The 18,721-nt window shown below is 38.1% G+C and overlaps 1 protein-coding gene across 1 annotated transcript; it reads left to right on the top strand.

The window, feature by feature from the left end:
* The first annotated feature begins 41 nt into the window (after positions 1–41).
* Positions 42–18,661, top strand: hrasb (HRas proto-oncogene, GTPase b). Its single transcript, XM_055155342.1, has 4 exons — positions 42–306; positions 12,348–12,489; positions 14,306–14,484; positions 18,363–18,661. The coding sequence occupies exons 2-4, from the start codon at positions 12,379–12,381 to the stop codon at positions 18,622–18,624; spliced, it is 552 nt and encodes a 183-aa protein (XP_055011317.1). The 5' UTR covers positions 42–306; positions 12,348–12,378; the 3' UTR covers positions 18,625–18,661.
* The last annotated feature ends 60 nt before the right edge of the window (positions 18,662–18,721 follow it).

Raw genomic sequence — 18,721 nt, 5'->3', positions numbered from 1 at the left:
TAACATGCACGGTAACCGGGGCGGGTCTTGGTTTGATAGAACTGGGCGTGGGCTCCACTCGCAGCGTCTGTCCTCGCCAGAAGCACATTGTTCAACGCGGGCGCTTTTTACATTGAATCCACCTCGTTTCATTTTTATTTTTTGTGATTTTAAGTGTTCCTTCAGTGGCACAGGGAAGTGAGGATTGTGACACGAAGCGGGATCACACAGCTTTCTTCTTGTAGCTGAGAGGCAACAGACTTGGAAGATTTCCTCTGTGGCAGAAGAAACAAGGCGGCTGTGTGGCTAATTAGACCTGGGCTTGTTGTAAGTGTGACTTTAACATTCTTGTATTGTAAAATGTGTGTGGTATTATCTTTTCACTGTGCAATCCCCATCACTGGAGACTGCGGTCAACAGCTGGCAATAATGATGAGCAGATAGCTAATGTATCGTATCACATTCATGCCGATAATCCAGTGCGCCTTTTCCTGTTACATCCCCTATTATTATGTTCTAATGAGCTATTTATACACGCGTTACTGTTATCATCCACCCCTCCCAGTTACGGATGTTTTCTCAAGTGTTTTCAGAGTTCCCATGAGTTTACAGACAAGAAATTACCCAAATTGTCCACCCTTAATGAAAACCCAATGCATTTGAATGTAAAAGCGATTCTCCTGACTTGTGTTGTCTTGAGAGGACACACTCCTCACTACTGGCCGCACAGACGGTGGGTGACGCCCCGTCACACTCGGTATAAACTGAATGTATCACTGCGGAAGTTAGATTCCATTACAACGCGTTTGGCGGCCGCTTCTTTCCTGGAGGATTTAAATTGCTGTTTTGTAAAGTGAAAGCTTAAAGTGTGGAAAAACTTCTGTCTCACGCAGCCTAATCATTCTTTCAATGTGTTGTGTGGACCTTTACTTTGGAGGGCATCCACAACAGTGTTTCCACTTGTCACTGACAAACTATCAACCACAACAACAAGGCCTACAAAAGCCAGATGCACATGCAATCTTTATTTAAAACAATCTTTCCAGAATATTTTTGTTCCCATTGGCTTTTTTCTTATCTTGGGGCATTTTGACATAAATGCTCTAGTGGATTCCTTTTCTAACAAGATGATGTCTATTTACCTTGGCTTTACCTTGGGAATGTTCCAGAGTAGAACAGCATATGACCCCAGTCTGTACCTGCATTATGCTGCCTGCCTCTAAGTCTGTATTGGAAATTATTTCACACTGAATAACAAGTTTAGCTTGCAGCTGGGGTGGCCAATATGGAGCATAAATATCTCAGTATTCTATCTTATGTCTGGAAATACAATTTTTTTCTATGGAACTGAAATGTCATGTCCTTGTAGAAAGCTTGCTTTCTAACTTTCTTCTAGTTTTAAGAACACTGTCTATTGTTGTTGATATTTCAGTATTAGTTTGCAGAGATTAGAGATAAGAAGACTTCAGATTGAAACAGCTGGACTGTTAAGACTGTGCCCTTGTCCTCTCCTCCAATCTGTAAGCAGAGTTTGGGGTGTTGGGTGTCCAATGATTAGCCTGGTGCGCTGCTCTCTTTGGCTGGCTTTTGTGTGGAGGTCAGCTGGCCTTTTCATCTCTACTTCTGCTGCTGCCTCCACTGCCTCTCCCTGCTCACAATACACTAAAAGGAAGACCCAATACAGAAAAGGTCACATGGACTCTCTCATCCACTGTATGAACCATCTCATGACGCACAGAGAAACATGATCATGCTTGTTTTGTAAAGTGATAATCTGTGAACAAATTTGGAAATATTTTTGGACTCGATATCATTTTTGGCATTCCCCTGCCCCAGTCTAATCCATTTGAGTCTGTTTTGAAGGTGTCATGGCGGCCGGTCTGCACTTCTGTTTGGATGCACTTACGGGGGGATGATGTCATTGGGCATTGGACAAAAAGGGGGGTAGCACGCAGGGCTATCAAGACTCTGTGATGGGTCTTGGAGTCTCAGTATTGGAGCATGATACCTCCCCAGAGAGGGTCTCCTTACCATCATCGCTCCATTAAAAATCTATTATCTCTGCAATGGGGCTTGCTTGTGGCCGTACCAATATGGATTCTTTAACCAATTAGTCCCTGCAATGGAAACCAAAATGATGAAAAGAACTTCATGGGTGTATGTTTTTTAGAATGTGAAAAAGAAGATAAAAGACATATTAAACTGCTACTAGTTTAGGCTGACATAAATTAGCTCATTCAATCTTTTTTTTTAATGACAATTTTCTTCCCTTCCTTTTCTTGGCGAGGAATGAAATCTCCAAACAAAACCACAGGTAGCTTGATGTTTTTCTAACTGCGATGCGCTGCTTCTTGCATCAGCAACACTCACATATGGACATGGTAAAAAGTTACTTAGTTTTACCCACTTGTTGTGTTTAAGATAAGATCACTGTTATATCATTATTGTAAATATATGAACTTTCTCTCTCCCCTGTAGCTGCCCTCTTGCTGCTATGGGCATACACCCTCCGTAAGCTGTCATGTAACATTATCCTCTGAGTCCAGGCCGAGTGCTAGGGTTTCAAAAGAACTGTTAATTTCCCAGGCTTAAGGTGGCAAGCTATAAATAACTTTAAAAAGAGTGGTGCATATTTAGGGAAATAAATGCAGCCAATCACACCTGCCTCCTTGTTAAGACATACCACTGTATGTCAGAAATTATTGCAACATATTTAGGGGATTATCTCACATGGATTCAATTCCAGATAAAATCTACAAGTTGACAAGCATCTGTGTTTCCTTGCAGAAACAATTCAAAAAGCTCTATTTAAAATGTGCAGCTAATTCTCTGTAAGGTCTAAGACTATCTATCTCCACTGCTATTTTATAAGAAGGTTGCCTTTTCTGGAGAAGGGTATGCTTGTTTTACAGAGATTATATGACTATGCTTGGAATGTTCCACATTTTGTCTTTATATCTTTATATGTTGCATTTATTTGAACAATATATATCTTTCATATCTTTTAAAAAACGTCCACTCTTTTTACTGTGAGCCGGCTCACCTTTTGACAGATCCGACCTGTAACTTGGTCTGGTGGTGGCCTCACCTGCTTGTCTGCATGGAGATAGATAAGTGTAATGACAAACTGTGGAACATTTAAGGCAGAGCAATAGTGTCCCTATGGAGACCAGCAGGTGGCAAACCCTCCAACAGTTTATATACATAAATAATACATCAAATCTGAAATTATTTGATGCATTTTTTGTTTCTCTGGTGAACATCCCCTTTTGTCATTCTCAAAATGTTGCTTCAAAGACCAGTTCGGGACAAGCTCCCAGATCTGAGAGAGTGACAGCTCATCTCCATATGTTTGTGTGGATTATTAATCAGATTGTGGCATGGCCCACTTTGAATGGAGGAGACAGGGCTGTTTCTCAGTAACAGTGCACTGAAGATTAGCATTTGAAATGAATTTCAAAGATTTGTCAGGAGCAAAATTAAGATGCCTTGATCATAAGCAGTTGGAAACATCTCTGATGTAAGGTAAAATATCACGTCATTATGTTGTTGCAATGAGTCAGTGAGACAAGACGAGAAAGAACCGTGTGATGCAAAAATTTACCTTCTCTATTTCACATACTTGTATCACTGTATATTTTGCACACAATATGGCAACAGTTTTCCTATGAAATTGGATGATCATAATTTACTGTAATCACAGGATCTGCGTCAGAACAGTATTTGGCCAAAACGAAGTACAAGAGTAAAAGCGTGACTATGACGACATGAGGAACCAGTGTGGAGGTGTTGTAAAAACCTTCATGGCAGTTAGAGGAATGGGTGGTACTGTTGAGAGAGGTTGCAAAACAAAAGTGCTATAATTTGTAACAACACTAACTGAAACACACTGTGACCTTGCTTTTATTATTTAAAGACTGTCACTGCTATTGCCTGAAGCATGTCCTTGACACTAAAATTTCATTTCTAAACTCATCACTATGGAACTCCCAGTACAGTTTTTGGCAGAGTTTACATACACACCAAAATCTGATCATGGTCTGATTTCTGAAGTTCTCATTTCATTAAGTAAAAAGTGAATTGTTACATCTGAGTAATCTGGTTTCTTTCTGGTTTGTTCACAGCTGTGCAGCTGTCGGAAAATTATGCAAAGTAAAGTGGCAAAGACAAAAATGAAAGGGAAATGGAATTGTATTTGTTCTTTATCTTTAAAACACATCAGTAATTCTGAAATTTAAATGTGCATTGTGTAACTTTTCTGGTGGAGGGTTTGTCAAATGCTTTTCTCTATGGAGATGTTATTGCTTTCACTTGAATGTTTCACAGTATGGTGTTAAACCTTTCTATCTTCATGGAGACCAAACCAAGTTACAGGTCAGATCTGTGGAGAGGCATTCTGACACTTCAGGTATTTTTAAGCTGTAAAACCACCTGTAATTGAATAAATGTAAGGTAGAGCTTTTTAAAGACATACTCTGGAACATTCCAGGCAGAGCAATGACATATCCATAGAAACAAGCAGGTGATGGTCTCCCAGTCAAAAAGTTACATAGTGCACCTTTAACAGACACGTGCCACCAGGTGTTTTTGATGTTCAGATTTCTTTAGTTCATGTGATCACAGGACAAATCAGATTTTTATGGGCTGTCCTCTGTGATATGAAGTGAAGTGTTAAACCAGCCTCACACGTCGGGACCTTTGACGTGGTGATTAGTGTTCGACTGTATTTAGTGGCTATGTGGAAGTTGTCCAGGCTGAGAACAGTGAGTCACCATCATTCAGCATTACTAATCTGACATTACTCAATCAGAGCTGTGCAGTGTTCAAGGTGGATTGGAGGACACACTTTAGATGGGCAAGAAAGGTCTGGAATGATTAATACCCGACTATATTCAACTATAGACGGTGTTATTTTGATTTACAGAAACTCCACGTGTCCAGTCAACCACACAAATGGACTTTTTTGCCTCTCACGATGACACATTTTGAAGCATGGTGTGTTGCTACAGAGAAATACTGCGATAAATGATAATACTGAGACTGCTATATGTCACTAACACAATGATGCTTAATGCAATTAATCCCAGTTAATTCCAGTAAACCCTCTTTAAATAGACAGTATCTTTCAAAACAAATGCATCTTCTACAGTTCAAATCTTATTAAGTTTGTATATTGTACAACAAAAATACCCACAGTCTCGTAACTTCTACAAAGAAGATGTCCACACAATTGAGCCCCTAAATATATTGTTCCAGCTTTCATATTTTGAACGATAAATCAATATATTAATTGTTGTGACAGACCTATGTGTTGAACTGAAAGATGGTCTGTTTTGAATTTGATGTACTGCAACTTCACTTTTCCAGTCAACCGTGCAAATGTACTTTTTTGCAGAATGAGTTTTGGATTTAAAAACAAATTTGAAAGCTGTTACTGACAGTAAGACATTACTGATGCAATTCTAAGTGGCGTAACGGCAGTGTGAGGTACCCTGTCTTCCCTTTCACTTTTGTGTAACTGACCACTGACCATGTGTTGGAGAATTTGATACGGTTTAACTTTTACTAGTCTAAGACCACGAGGTTCACTGCTTTTCCCACCAAATTCTACAAGGAATTTGACTTATTTTTCTCACGTTGGGTGTGCCCCCAAATTCCTCCACTGTCCTACAATGCTGCTGCACTTGTACTTGTTCAACCTTCTCACAGCCGTTTGAGCTACTTTTAAAATACTATAAAAATGTAAATTATAAATTATTTTTTGTTATTTTGTTGTTTTACAATATTTAAGAACACAGACTAAAATAATTTCAGTTATTTACCACACTTCTGATAAGGAATTAATATGATAACATGGAAGAATACAGGGCTGAATTGAATTAAAATCCACTTATTTGAAATTGCGAATGATAAATCTGAGTTTACAAGCTTCCCCTGTCAGTAAAAGCAGGCTGTTTGGAGTCGGGTTAAGACTTTGGAGGAATTAAATGGATTTTAAATGAAAGTTTGTCTTTCATGCACTAACTGGTGAAAGGTGGTCAGTTTTTCACACATTTCCGAAGTGCTACTGGGACATCCCTGGTCACACCATCTGTACAGGGAGCACAGCTCGCTCCCTCTGCACAGCTGCTGTTTATTTGGTCTCTCCACTCCTCTCTCCACTGTCACCGTGTAGATTTATTTCAAGTGCGCTGGAAAAGGAAGTGTCATGTTAGGTCAAATGTGTGGTTTTCTTTAATTGTGTTTATGATTCCCAGGGCTGTAGTCATTCCTTTTAGGGCAAGTCAGTTACAGCTCAGGGATTAGTGATGTCTGTTATGAAGTATAGTTCTTATACTCTCATCAATAACCATGGTTCAGCAGAAGAAAATTGCCACTGTGCTTCAGCCTCAGCAAGTCCTGGGTTTGACTCTAAGGAAAATAAAATCTGTGTGGAATTTGCATGTTCTTAAGGTGCTCCAGTTTTACATACAATTAAAAGCACGTAAAATGGATCTTCCTCTGGGGCAATGACTCATCTGAAAATTTGAATTTTAATGCCAGTAGGACTTTCCTCATTAAATAATAATAAAAGCATTTAAAAAGATACAAATCAATCAGACATAATCGTTTCTGTGCATGCAAACATCTAGGAAAGATGATGGAATACACACACTACACCCTAATAAATAAAATATGAGTGGCTTAATGGGCTTGATAGAGTATTATTGTTCATTATCATATCATGGATCATGGCCCTGCCCTTGAGCCACAGCCCTGTCTGCTGAACCTGACCCAAAAAATAAACTATGGGAAACTTGAAAATACAGGTCATTACCAGGATGCCTTCACTGGTAGCAACGCCTGGAGACAAGATATACAGTGTAACCTGTCACCTCTCCCCTTGTTCAAATTCACTCCAGATGTCCGTGTGAATCCAAGAAACGTGCTCACAGTCAGTTTGTGCAATGCAGGCAATCTGGACTTAGGCCTGTCTCCATAATTACTAAATCATCTTATCATTCAATATGTGAAAGATGGAACAATAAATTTTTGGAGCTCAGTATTTATTGTGTGTAAATTTTTTCCTTTCTTGATTTTCGTTATTTTAGTTATAATATGATAAGATTTGAGCTGTTGAATAAGCAACTTTTACTTGTACATATACTTTATTATCATGCCTTATTTGACACCTATCTCATGCTATTTTTGCTACTTTATTTACTTTATTTTTGCTACTTTATACTTCATTATAATATATTGTGATGTGTGAGCTACTGTGTCAAAAGTTTGTCTAAGTCTAAGTTCTATGGCTAATTTGGTTCATTCTGTTATTTATATGTTGTAACGCAGACCTTTTAATGATTCTGTATTTATTATTTTACATTACTGCTGCAGTATCAATGGTTTAAATGTCAAAATTATCGTTTGTATATCATTGCATATCTCTAACTCTGTATATATTGTGCTTTGAAATGTATTATCGCGACAGGCCTGGTGTTGGAGATTCTGATGGTGGGTGCTTCTGCTCTGCTTGTGAAATGCTGTTTGATTGATTACACTGTGTGACAGATGGTGCAGGTTAGTCTATTTGTTTTTGAGGGCCCATCAGGAGCAGTCTACAAAGGGAGGCACCATGGATGAATGAACTAGTTATGAACTATGCGTCACTAATCCTAGCCTGGAGGAACAGAAATTGTTAGTATGCTGTCTGGGGCGGAGTAGGTTTGTTATCATGTCACCATGCTTACAATGGTGATTTCATTTATTCAGATCATTGTTTGCTTTTCAGAAATTCTTTGATTGTTTTCATATAAATTGCATCATTTTAACGGTGCACTATTCAACTTTTCTGTTGGAGGTCCATCAGCTTCTTGTTTCTGTGGATATGTTATTCTTCTGCTTCGAATGTTCCACAGTATGACTTTAAATTACTCTGCCTTACATTTATTAAATTACAGGTTCTAAAAAAATGTCACTGCTGAAAAATGTATCTGAGCTGTAACTTGGTCTGGTTTGGTCTCCATGGAGATAGAAAGGTTTAATGCCATACTGTGAAACATTCCAGACAAAGCAATAACATCTCCGTGGCGAAAAGCATTTGACGGACCCTCTATCAGAAAAGTTACGCAATACACCTTTAAGAAAAGTTGAGAAATTAGAAACACAGACGGAGTAAGAGCTTTGGGGGAACAGAACAAGTGCTCCTCAAGGACAAGGCTCAAAAGCTAATGAACGGTGAAAATGACCATGCTATAGTGTTTCCCATTAATAGAGGAGACTATGCTGTCATCTCATATTCTAAAATAGCCCCCATAGTCTAAATTAACCTGGGCTATATGTTGTCATAGCAAAATTAGACTTTGTTGCTAGGGGTGTAAGAATAACCAAAATATCGTGATATCGTATTGTCAAAGTTCTCACAATAATATCGTGGACAATCACAATGTATCAAATTACAAGTATCTTTGCTTAAATTAAGAGTTATGGTGCAGAAATGGCTTAAAAAAAAAAAAAAAAAAAAAAAAAAGACAGGCAACTACATAGACCATGATCCTTTGCTCCATTTCAGTGTAGACTACATGAAGAACTAACAGTTCTAAGCACTTTTAAGTCTTAGTTCTTTGGATTAAGTCTTGTCAAGGCATTTTAAGAGGAAAAAGCTTATTGCATATTCACAGTTTTGTTAGCCTCCACAAAATATCGCAATAAATATCGTACCATGAGATGTATATCATGAAAATATCCTACCGAGAAATTTGGATATTGTTACATTCCTAATTGTGAGATGCCCCACCATATCCTGAGCTTTCCCATGATATCACAATAAATATCGTACCGTGAGGTTCATACCGTGACGATATCGTATCGTGAGACTTGGATACCATTACGCCCCGATTTGTTGTTCATTGTATTTTCATAAACATGTAACTACACTGGTCAAAAACGATTGGCTTAAAGATTAAATCTAGGCGGTACCGACATTATACTCCATAAAAAAAATTTGCCACCATAGTCTGAACAAAATCTATGGGAAACACTCCTTGTAGTATAAACACTTACTGTGACAGAGTGAAAAAAAAGTCTGGCACCCTGTTGGAATTATTATATTAAGTTGAGAAATTCTTTGATTGTGTAACACTGGGTTGCATTGTTTTAAAATTGTATGAAATGGCAAAAATGTCCAAAGATTTATTGGCAATGGAAGTAAAAAATTTTATCAAATAAACAAATTGTCTATTCTATTTTGAAACAGCAGTAATGTGATCTTAGGGGAGAGTACTTCACAATACAACTTTTGTTTGGTTTTGGTGGTGATATGAATAAAGCAGCCTCCCATAACAATACAGTATCTCCAAATCAAATAAATCAAGCTTAAAATAATACATCTTGGCACACCCTTCAATCCCACATGCTTTCACATCTAATTTCCCGTCACTTCTCTTCCCTGTGGTCAGAACTAATGACTGGAGAAACTGATATGTTTTTGCTGTTTTCTATTTTTTCACTGTGTCTCATAAAAGATAAATGTAAGCCTGGCACAGAAACAAATTTTGAAGCATAATAAATTGTTAGAATGTGATAAACTATAATATTGAAACTATTTTATACCACTGTCAGAATAACAAGATAATCCCACAAAACATTTTTTTACATTAAAAGGCCTGATCTGCAACAAATAAGTAACAGACAGAACCAATAATTAGCCATAGAACAGGTCAAATATTATTGTATCACAACAAAAATACACTTCTACACTGTAAATGTACACACGATAAGTATTAAGACCCAAAATATACTATAATATGTCAGTATAGTAAGTATTGTGACAGCCCTCGATAAATCAAAACATAAATATGCATGTTAATATTACTAAATATTACTTTTCCATTGTTATTTTGTTGGTATTCTGTATTCCTTCATAACTTCTTATTGAGAGTGTTCTATCGTGAAAATGAAACTAACTTGTTATCTTTGTCAGTTGGCCCAGGGTGGTACAGGATTCCCAGTGATTTTCCAGTGAGCTCAGGCCTCAGAAGTGACCACACATGACATCAGCCTGCTCTGTGTTGTGCTGTCTGTGTGAGCTCAAAGTGCCCCATAAAAACACTGGCCCGCGCCCAAACGTGTCTCCCACTTCTTATGTACCAGTTATGATGACCAGTGGTGGAACATAACAAAGTAAATTTAGGATCTGTGCTACTCACTTTTTACTATATTTGAGAGCAGGTGTCTGTATTTTGTACTCCACTACATTTTGAACAGGACTGAAAAGTATTTTATATTGTTGGCTGAGACCTGCAGAAAAGGCTGAGTGTTTATTTTTAACATGTTTATAGTTTGAGCACACAAAAATATAAAAATAAAAAGAGATAGGAAAAATCTATTGTTTCTGTTGAACAAAATCCAGCACAGATCTTTATCAGAATCACTAAAGCCTTATAAGACCTCAATCTGTGTAAAATCTTTGTACATTTTATTATTTTTAAATTTTTAAACAGGCACTTAAATAGACTTTTTTTAGGTGATACTTTTACTTGAGTATTTTTTGCTCCAGTATCTGTAGTTTTACTTAAATAACCAAATTTAGTATTTCTTCCACCCCTGATGATGGCATAATGTGAGGTAATGATGAGATTGTTTTAAACATATGGTCATATTCAGCTGATGAGTGTTCATTTGCTATAACCTGACTCACAGGTTGCCTCCATATTTGGCAGTGACACCCATATGGCTTCACTGATTGAGTCACTGTCACTATGTCAGGAATTTCACTGGCCCACAGAGTTATAGGCTGAGGGCGCTCTGTAGCCGTATGCTGCTTCTTTCTGTGGTAGTTGTCTAAAGCGAAAATGTCTAAAGGTTAGTGTTCTTAAAGATAATGCATAATCCACAATGGCACATGTTGAAAATGTTTTTTTTGTGCCCATATGTGGAGTTTACTTTATATTATGTTATTTACAGATCTGTCATAATGTTGTCCCCCCATCAAGAAGTTACCTGGAGTTGTGTTTTGTTTCATTCAAACATGTTTCGTACACAAACACTGCATATTTAGGCTGTGTTCTTCTGTCAAACTGAAAACACTGTTCCACCTTGTGATGTCAAAACACAACTCCAGGTCTGTTTTTGAGGAGGTAACAACAGTCTAACATGGCTTCAAGCTCACAAGAGTCAATTTTGCATAATATAGGACTTAATATAGGGACTTGTAAAGCAATTACATAAATATATCAGTTGAGATGCTGAAACTTATAATTAACAGTGAAAATATTTTTTGATGCAACAGTGGAGTGCACATCTCAACCCCCAGACAATGAGGCTGTAGTTAACAACATTTTCACTTGTCAGCTAATTATCATATTGGGATTACAGGGGATTTTTATGGACCACAGAAGGCGATAGAGTAAGGTAGCCGGAGTTTTCTGAGTGAATCCGGAGCTTTACAAAATCACTGTTACTTCTCATTATGCAAAGTATTTAATCATGTCTTGTAAGTGCATTTTGGGTCAGATGCATGGTGAGATCATAGAGATGTTTAACAGTTTTAAGATCTCATGTTACAACCCTTTTAGTGGGTTAATCACTGCATAGTGTATGTCTTTAACCAAACAAGGATTTCTTTAGACAACTACACAGCCCCATCAGACAGTAAAATTGCAGTATCTAATTGGTTTACTAGAAAAAAAAAAAAAGTTTTAATGTCGAGAGAGACAGCAGCCATGAAAAAAAAAACCACATTGGTCGATTTCTCTTGTAATGGTAGCATTTGCCCTAGGATTTGACCTGGCTATATGTGCTTTATGATAGACATGAACAATGCAATGTTACACTCTCTTCTTCTCTCTCTCTTTCCCTCTCTCCTCTGCCCTCTCTCTCTCTCTCTCTCTCTCTCTCTCTCTCTCTCTCTCTCTCTCTCTCTCTCTCTCTCTCTCTCTCTCTCTCTCTCTCTCTCTCTCTCTCTCTCTCTCTCTCTCTCTCTCTCTCTCTCTCTCTCTCTCTCTCTCTCTCTCTCTCTCTCTCTCTCTCTCTCTCTCTCTCTCTCTCTCTCTCTCTCTCTCACTCTCTCTCTCTCTCTCTCTCTCTCTCTCTCTCTCTCTCCCTGCCCATCATCCTCCACTCACAGCTCAGGATGGGAACATGGAGTACCTTCAACACATTTTTCACATTCTCCTCTGAGGGTCTCCACCTCAGCCCCCCATTGACACCACAACAACAACGGCTACAAATATGCCCCCAATACCAGCCATGGATCTGCTTTTTAGCGCCTCTTCCCTAAGCGAACGAATAGGCCTTTTGTAGTCTGTGGTTTTTAGTCCTAATATGAGTGAACTTTGCATTGTCACTGGGCGAACCTAACCCTCTCTTCCTTCTTTTCTCCTCTGCAGTGGTGGTTTGCGGTGAGCGGCTGTGGCAGAGATGACCGAGTATAAGCTGGTGGTAGTGGGAGCAGGAGGCGTGGGCAAGAGTGCACTCACTATCCAGCTCATCCAGAATCACTTTGTGGATGAATATGATCCGACTATAGAGGTATGATACAAGTTCAACCAAAAAATCGAAATCGCAATTTGAATGGACTAAATGACAAAACTGACAAAGCTGTAATGTTTAAAGTTTCGTAATTTCCGCCATTTTGACATAGAAACGGTTATCCCTGTAGTTTAGATGTGTAAGCATGCTCTGAAATGTGAGTCGTGTGTTAGTTTGTCAGTTCACATTTCAGTCTTTTTGCCGATTCCCCTGGATGTGTTTTAAAATGTGAACTTTGAACAGAATCAATTCATTTAAGGTGCATTGTGTAACCTTTATGACATTAAACAGCTCGTATCTTACATTTATTCAATTACAGATGGTTTTATAGATCAAAAATACCTAGAAAAACAGAAATTCTGACTGAGCCGGGGTCATCTCTCCATAGATCTGACCTTTAACCTGTTCTGGTTTGGTCTCCATGAAGATAGAAAGGTTTAATACCAAATTGTGAAACATTCCATACAAAGCAATAATATTTCCACGAAGAAAAGTATTTGACAGACCCTCCACCAGAAAAGTTACACAATGTACCTTTAGATATTTTCCCAAAACGTTCATTCATATTCTGCATGATTACTTTTCCTGAGAAATTGGCTGTTAATATATTGAAGCTCCATATTAAAAGTGTGCTAAGAATTTTTAAATTGACCATATTTTTTCCTGGTCTGTCTACTAGAACTGGCTCTTTCTCACCACGCCTGCCTCTAGCCAGACAATGTCCTTTTTGTGTATTTGCATTCCTGGCCCCTGTGCTCTAACAAACAAAGGGAGAGCACTCCATGTTTTTGGAGCTGCGCACTACAAGACTGAACACTGGGTCTGATACCGTCTGATCTCATGCTCCACTGACCCCACAGGATCAATGACGGCAATGACTTACAATGTCGTATATAAAATAGTGGAGCTGTTCTTATCTACCAAGAAACAGCTGTCACAGGACTATAGATGAAAAACGGTCTTCTTGTATTATCCTGGCATATTAGCAGAAACGTTAAGTAAGCTGCACTATGACAGAAAAAAATACCTGGCAATTTCACAAATTGATCAGTCTGGTCCCCACTCCTGAAACTCGCTCAAACGTGATCTTGCAGACAGATTTGTTTATTTCAGTGACTCATGTGAAAGGAAGGAATTCACTGGTCACTTATGACTTACAATACAATACAATTACAATATAATTAATTTTATCTCACCTCCAGTTTAGTGAATTTACTGCTTTGCTCATTAATTCTACAGAAATCCATGGGATTTTAGTCTGTCTGTGATATATTTTTCCCTTCGTTTTTTCCAGTGCATGCACCATACGTGTCCCTGATGGCCTAATTTACCTGTCAATCACGGCCATGTGAAAGTGTGTGTATTCTGGATGCCAAACAAATAGGGCTGTACAATTATATGAAAAAAAAAAAACAGAAATTTATAGTAGTATTTATAGATTTTTATTATAGACATAAAAAAATGCAGGGAAATAATTAAATATATTGCTGTTGTATTTTTATTACCTATCTCAATTTGATTGGTGCAGTTATTGTAATCATAAAGCATATTTGAATGTATTCATATTTAATTGTATTTGAATGTATTTCTATTTGGAGGGCAGCTCTGAATCCACTCAGAGCTCACTCAGAGTCTCAGTGTTACCACGGGTTATCGATTTGGTTCAACACACCCCGTCTAGACCTGCTAAGCTGAATTGAGGATGACTCTAATTTGCCTGTAGTGATAACCTAAAACCACAAAAATATCCTTTAATACCCAATAAACCAGTGAGAGTGATATCCAGTTGTTCATAACTTTGTCTCTTTTCCTGCAGGACTCGTACCGAAAGCAGGTGGTGATTGACGGGGAGACGTGTCTGCTGGACATCCTGGACACAGCGGGTCAGGAGGAGTACAGCGCCATGAGAGACCAGTATATGAGGACGGGGGAGGGTTTTCTCTGTGTATTTGCCATCAATAACACAAAGTCATTCGAGGACATCCATCAGTACAGGTGCGTGTACAAACTTACCAACCTAGAGCTTAGTGATTATAATAGGAAGCAAATCAATCATTTGTTTGACTTACTGTTCAATGTATGAAAGCTGGGGAGATTTTTGCCATTTTTATGTAACAATGCAAGAGTTGAGCTATAGAAAAGTTTGTGACAGGCCTATTTCAAACGTTGTTTTTGAATTCTGTGTTCACATATTGTGCAGACGCTTCATTTTCCATAAGCTCACAGTGTCATAAAGTTCGTGTTTTTGGATATTTAACAAAAAATAGACTGTATTTTTTTTTTTTCTAAAGGAAACTCCACCCCAAACCACATTCCAGCTGACATCCTACTAATCATATCATTGATTGACGATTAATTGTACAGCCCTACAAGCATGCTGTGCAAAATGAGTTATAAATTGTCAACAAAAGAAAATAAGACAAATTTGAGAACTGAAAGGGCTAATTATCTTAAAATGAAGCCACTCTTTCCTAATATATAAAATGTTCCCTTTATTAATAACCCTTCTTTATTAATTACTCTTCTTTTGTTTATCACTTGACTGCAAATCTAAATGATCTAGTACTACACTGAATTTGATCTGAGTTTGCTGTTTGTGCACTTGCATTGCTGTCAGGGACTCCCATAGTCTCTGAAGGGAGCTGTGTGTGTATATTTACCTCATGCAAGCGGGTGCCAGCTCCCTGCAGTAGTCAGGTGATGTCATGCTGTAGCGTTTACCGTGGCTAAAGAAAGCTTAGCCCCCAACTGGAGGCTCACAGCACGATGCCAATGAAATTGATCTGACTCGATTAGAAGATTTGGGGAGAGAGGTAGCGCTCCCCCAGGTCGGACAAGAAGAAATGAGGGAAGAGGTTAGTGGAGGCAGAGTTTAAATGTCTTATATTATGCTTCATTGACTCTGGCAGTGGTGGTACCTCCTCAAAAACATACCTGGAGCTGTGTTTTGTTTCATTCACACGTGTTTGAGTAACCTTGCATTATTAGTTCTGTTGCTCTGCTCCAACTTATGATGTCACGAAGCGGTAGTTTTCAAGTTAATCCTTACCTTTTACCTTTTGTTTAGTAGAGATCGGTAGTTCCAGGGCTGGAATCAATCAACCATATAATTCTAGTGAAAGTATATGGAGTTTAAAAACACAACAGTGGAGGACTTTCTTACCACATGACATCACAAGGTGGAACAGAGTGTGTTTTGCCTGAGAAATGAACACAGTCTAAATATGCATGGGTATTTGTGTTCAACATGTGTGAATGAAACAAAACGCAACTCCAGGTAAGTTTTTGATGAAGAAAGAACATTGTAACATAGATCAGAAAATAGTCTAACATGGGACCTTTAAACTACCTTTGCCTACTATTTTACTTTGATGGCCACTTGCAAGGATCTCACTTCGTAAAGAGGCTGCATATTACCTTTGCGGCCTATTATACAGCTTTGCAGGGATGTTGTTTTTTTAGCACGCTTTTGTTTGGCCCTCTGTCAGCCTTTTTATGGAACAGCTTGAACACTGCTGGCAGGGCAGTAAAGGAACACTTGTGAAAGATTTGAGATTGAATGGAAGAAGTGGAGGCCTGCTTGGTGAGAACATTAGAGTTATTCAGAGATCGCTAAGGAACTCCAAGCTGTTTCTGTTTTTAAAGCAGCACTAGCTGTAGTTTATTCCAAACCCCATCAATAAGAACATGGAAAGATTCATGCTTATTTTGTTAATGATGGCAGTAAATGAGCCCAAAATATAAAGGTTAACATGAAAACTTCCTGTATCTGGGATGGGACAAGACACAATTTTCTATAAAAAATGTGTCATCCTGGTTGCGCCTTTGTTTTTTTTTTTGTATTTACTATTTTTGTTGTAATTATAGACCTACTTTTTGAAACCACAGCTTCGTCGTATGAGATGTAACTTACCAGCACTTAGGTCTTTTTTTGTTGTTGCTTTTTTTGTTTTTTTTGTTTTGTCGAATCTAAATGTAAACTAAAAATCTCCCTTGAGAATTTTTCTGCACAATCTTTTTTTCAATTTTATCTTCTTTATTTTTTATCTCTATCTTGTGGAATGAGATCTATTTATTATTTACTATTTATTATTTATTTACTATTTACTATTACTATTTATTTTATTATTTATCTATTTACTACTTAGTAAATGTTAAAATTTTATTTGTTATTCCAGTAAATATCTGTTTTATTTGTGCTTTTTGGCATGGAAAATCATGTTTTTCTACATAGACGGATGCATAAATGAATCCAATTTCACTGTCACCAATACTTAGACTTAGACAAACTTTATTGATCCACAAGGAAAATTATTTAGACACAGTAGCTCATTCATCACAATATAATAAAATAACAAAGAGCAACAATATACACAAATAAGTAGCAAAAATGGCAAGAGACTGGTGTCAAATAAGGCATAATTATACAATTGTACATTTACAAGTAAAATAAAAAAAAATATAGAAGTATAGTAAATACAAAATATTTCTGGGCTATACAAGACGGTTGGTGTTGAAATGAAATACTGTGCAACTGTTTGTCAAATACAAATTCAATGTCCTCTGTGGGGTTGTGGGCTGTAAATACCTGCATTACTAGCCCAGCCTGGAGAAGCTACACTGTGCAATGACATCACTTTAGCACAAATGCGCTCATAAACAGTTCTCTGAGTGGAGCTGGCTGCAGTGGCCAGTGCATCACGCTGCTGTGCTGTGGCTAAAGTAGCTGATAGATTGATTTGACCCTCTCCCCTCGCTGTGCTGTAGTGATGAGGTAATGCTGTTAGCTGCCTGTTGTACTGCACTCCCTCCCCTCCCTCTGGCTCTCTCCTCTCTCTCTTCACTCCTTCATCAGTGCACCATCAGGGTCCCAGTAGAGCCTGCTCCTTTGGGTCTGGTTCTATTGTGGTTTCGGTGATGTTTCTGGATTAAAGATGTTCCCAGGAGTGTGTATTCTTGGGATGTTCCACACACGGCTAATAGCAATATCCGTAGAACCAGAAACTAGGAGCTCAGTGTCTATTTGTTTAGATTAGGTCATGATAATTATGATAACTATATAGGGTTGTCAAAAGTATAGAAAACCAGATACTAATCAATACTAAAACTACAAATTAAACTAGACACTCTTTTGAGCTGGTATTGATATTATCACATTCACCTTCACAGGCACCTTTCCTGAATAGTTTTATCTTGACCTGTATCAGAACAAGTAGAAGACCACATAGTATACTGGATGACTGATCTCGATGACTGAGTGATTACACAGATATGAAATCACAGGGAAATACAAAGGAAATAACGATGATATTGAATCACATTCTGTTTTAGTGTTTTTTATTATCATTGTGGGAATGGGTATGGAGTGTCATGCCTATTCCTTGGTACTGAAACAGAATTTGGCAAAAACACTGCAGATCCCATCCTTATTTTGAGCCAGAATCGGATCCAATACCATCAGGAGGATTAGCCTACAGTGCATGTGATGGCAAAACCTGGAGAACCTGTAGAAATAACATCTTATTGTACACAAACAGGCTTCACATGATTGGGTGTTTAAAATACAGGATTTTATTTTTGAGAGTGCATACTAGTATTGTTCAAAGCAAGAAAAATGATCTGACGAAGGCTTTTTTGCTGAAACGTTACTTAAAAATAATAAAAAGCTTTTGGACATCAGCCATCTGAGAGTGCAATTCTGTTTTGCTGTTCCTTGCATTTGCACCTCTACTCTGATGTGCGTTTTCTGTTTCATTTGATGCATACTAGTTTACCATGTTTGTTAAAGGGATTTTTTTGAATTTCATCCATAATAGTGAGCAATGATAGTCACTCAAGCAATCTCAAACTGTTCTTTTCTTTCAAATTCACAGAGAGCAGATAAAACGAGTAAAGGACTCTGATGACGTTCCCATGGTGCTCGTGGGTAACAAATGTGATCTCCCGGTGCGCACGGTGGAGACCAGGCAAGCCCAGGAATTAGCCCGCTCCTACGGCATCCCATACATCGAGACTTCAGCAAAGACACGGCAGGTAAATCACCACACGCTCTCAGTTTTGTTTTTTTTACCCAAGAATGACTTACCTGATCAGCCAGAATCACACGCTTTGACAAAACTTTACAAACATGAGTGAGTCTGAAATGAGAGAGACAGGATACGGCTCCAGAGTGCATGATTGACAGGCAGATTAACCAATCAGAGTGGTGCTTTTTCAGGTTGCGTCAAAAATA

The sequence above is a fragment of the Boleophthalmus pectinirostris genome, unplaced genomic scaffold (genome assembly GCF_026225935.1).
Source record: "Boleophthalmus pectinirostris isolate CB_2022bp ecotype Guang Dong unplaced genomic scaffold, ASM2622593v1 HiC_scaffold_2, whole genome shotgun sequence".
NCBI lineage: Eukaryota > Metazoa > Chordata > Actinopteri > Gobiiformes > Gobiidae > Boleophthalmus > Boleophthalmus pectinirostris.
This window is presented reverse-complemented; position numbering and strand designations above follow the sequence as displayed.

Excerpts from the sequence above, each read along its gene's own strand:
- hrasb (XM_055155342.1), top strand. The coding sequence starts at position 12,379 with ATGACCGAGTATAAGCTGGTGGTAGTGGGAGCAGGAGGCGTGGGCAAG. Across the intron at positions 12,490-14,305 it reads AATATGATCCGACTATAGAG|GACTCGTACCGAAAGCAGGT; the intron begins GTATGATACAAG and ends CTTTTCCTGCAG. Across the intron at positions 14,485-18,362 it reads GAGGACATCCATCAGTACAG|AGAGCAGATAAAACGAGTAA; the intron begins GTGCGTGTACAA and ends TCAAATTCACAG.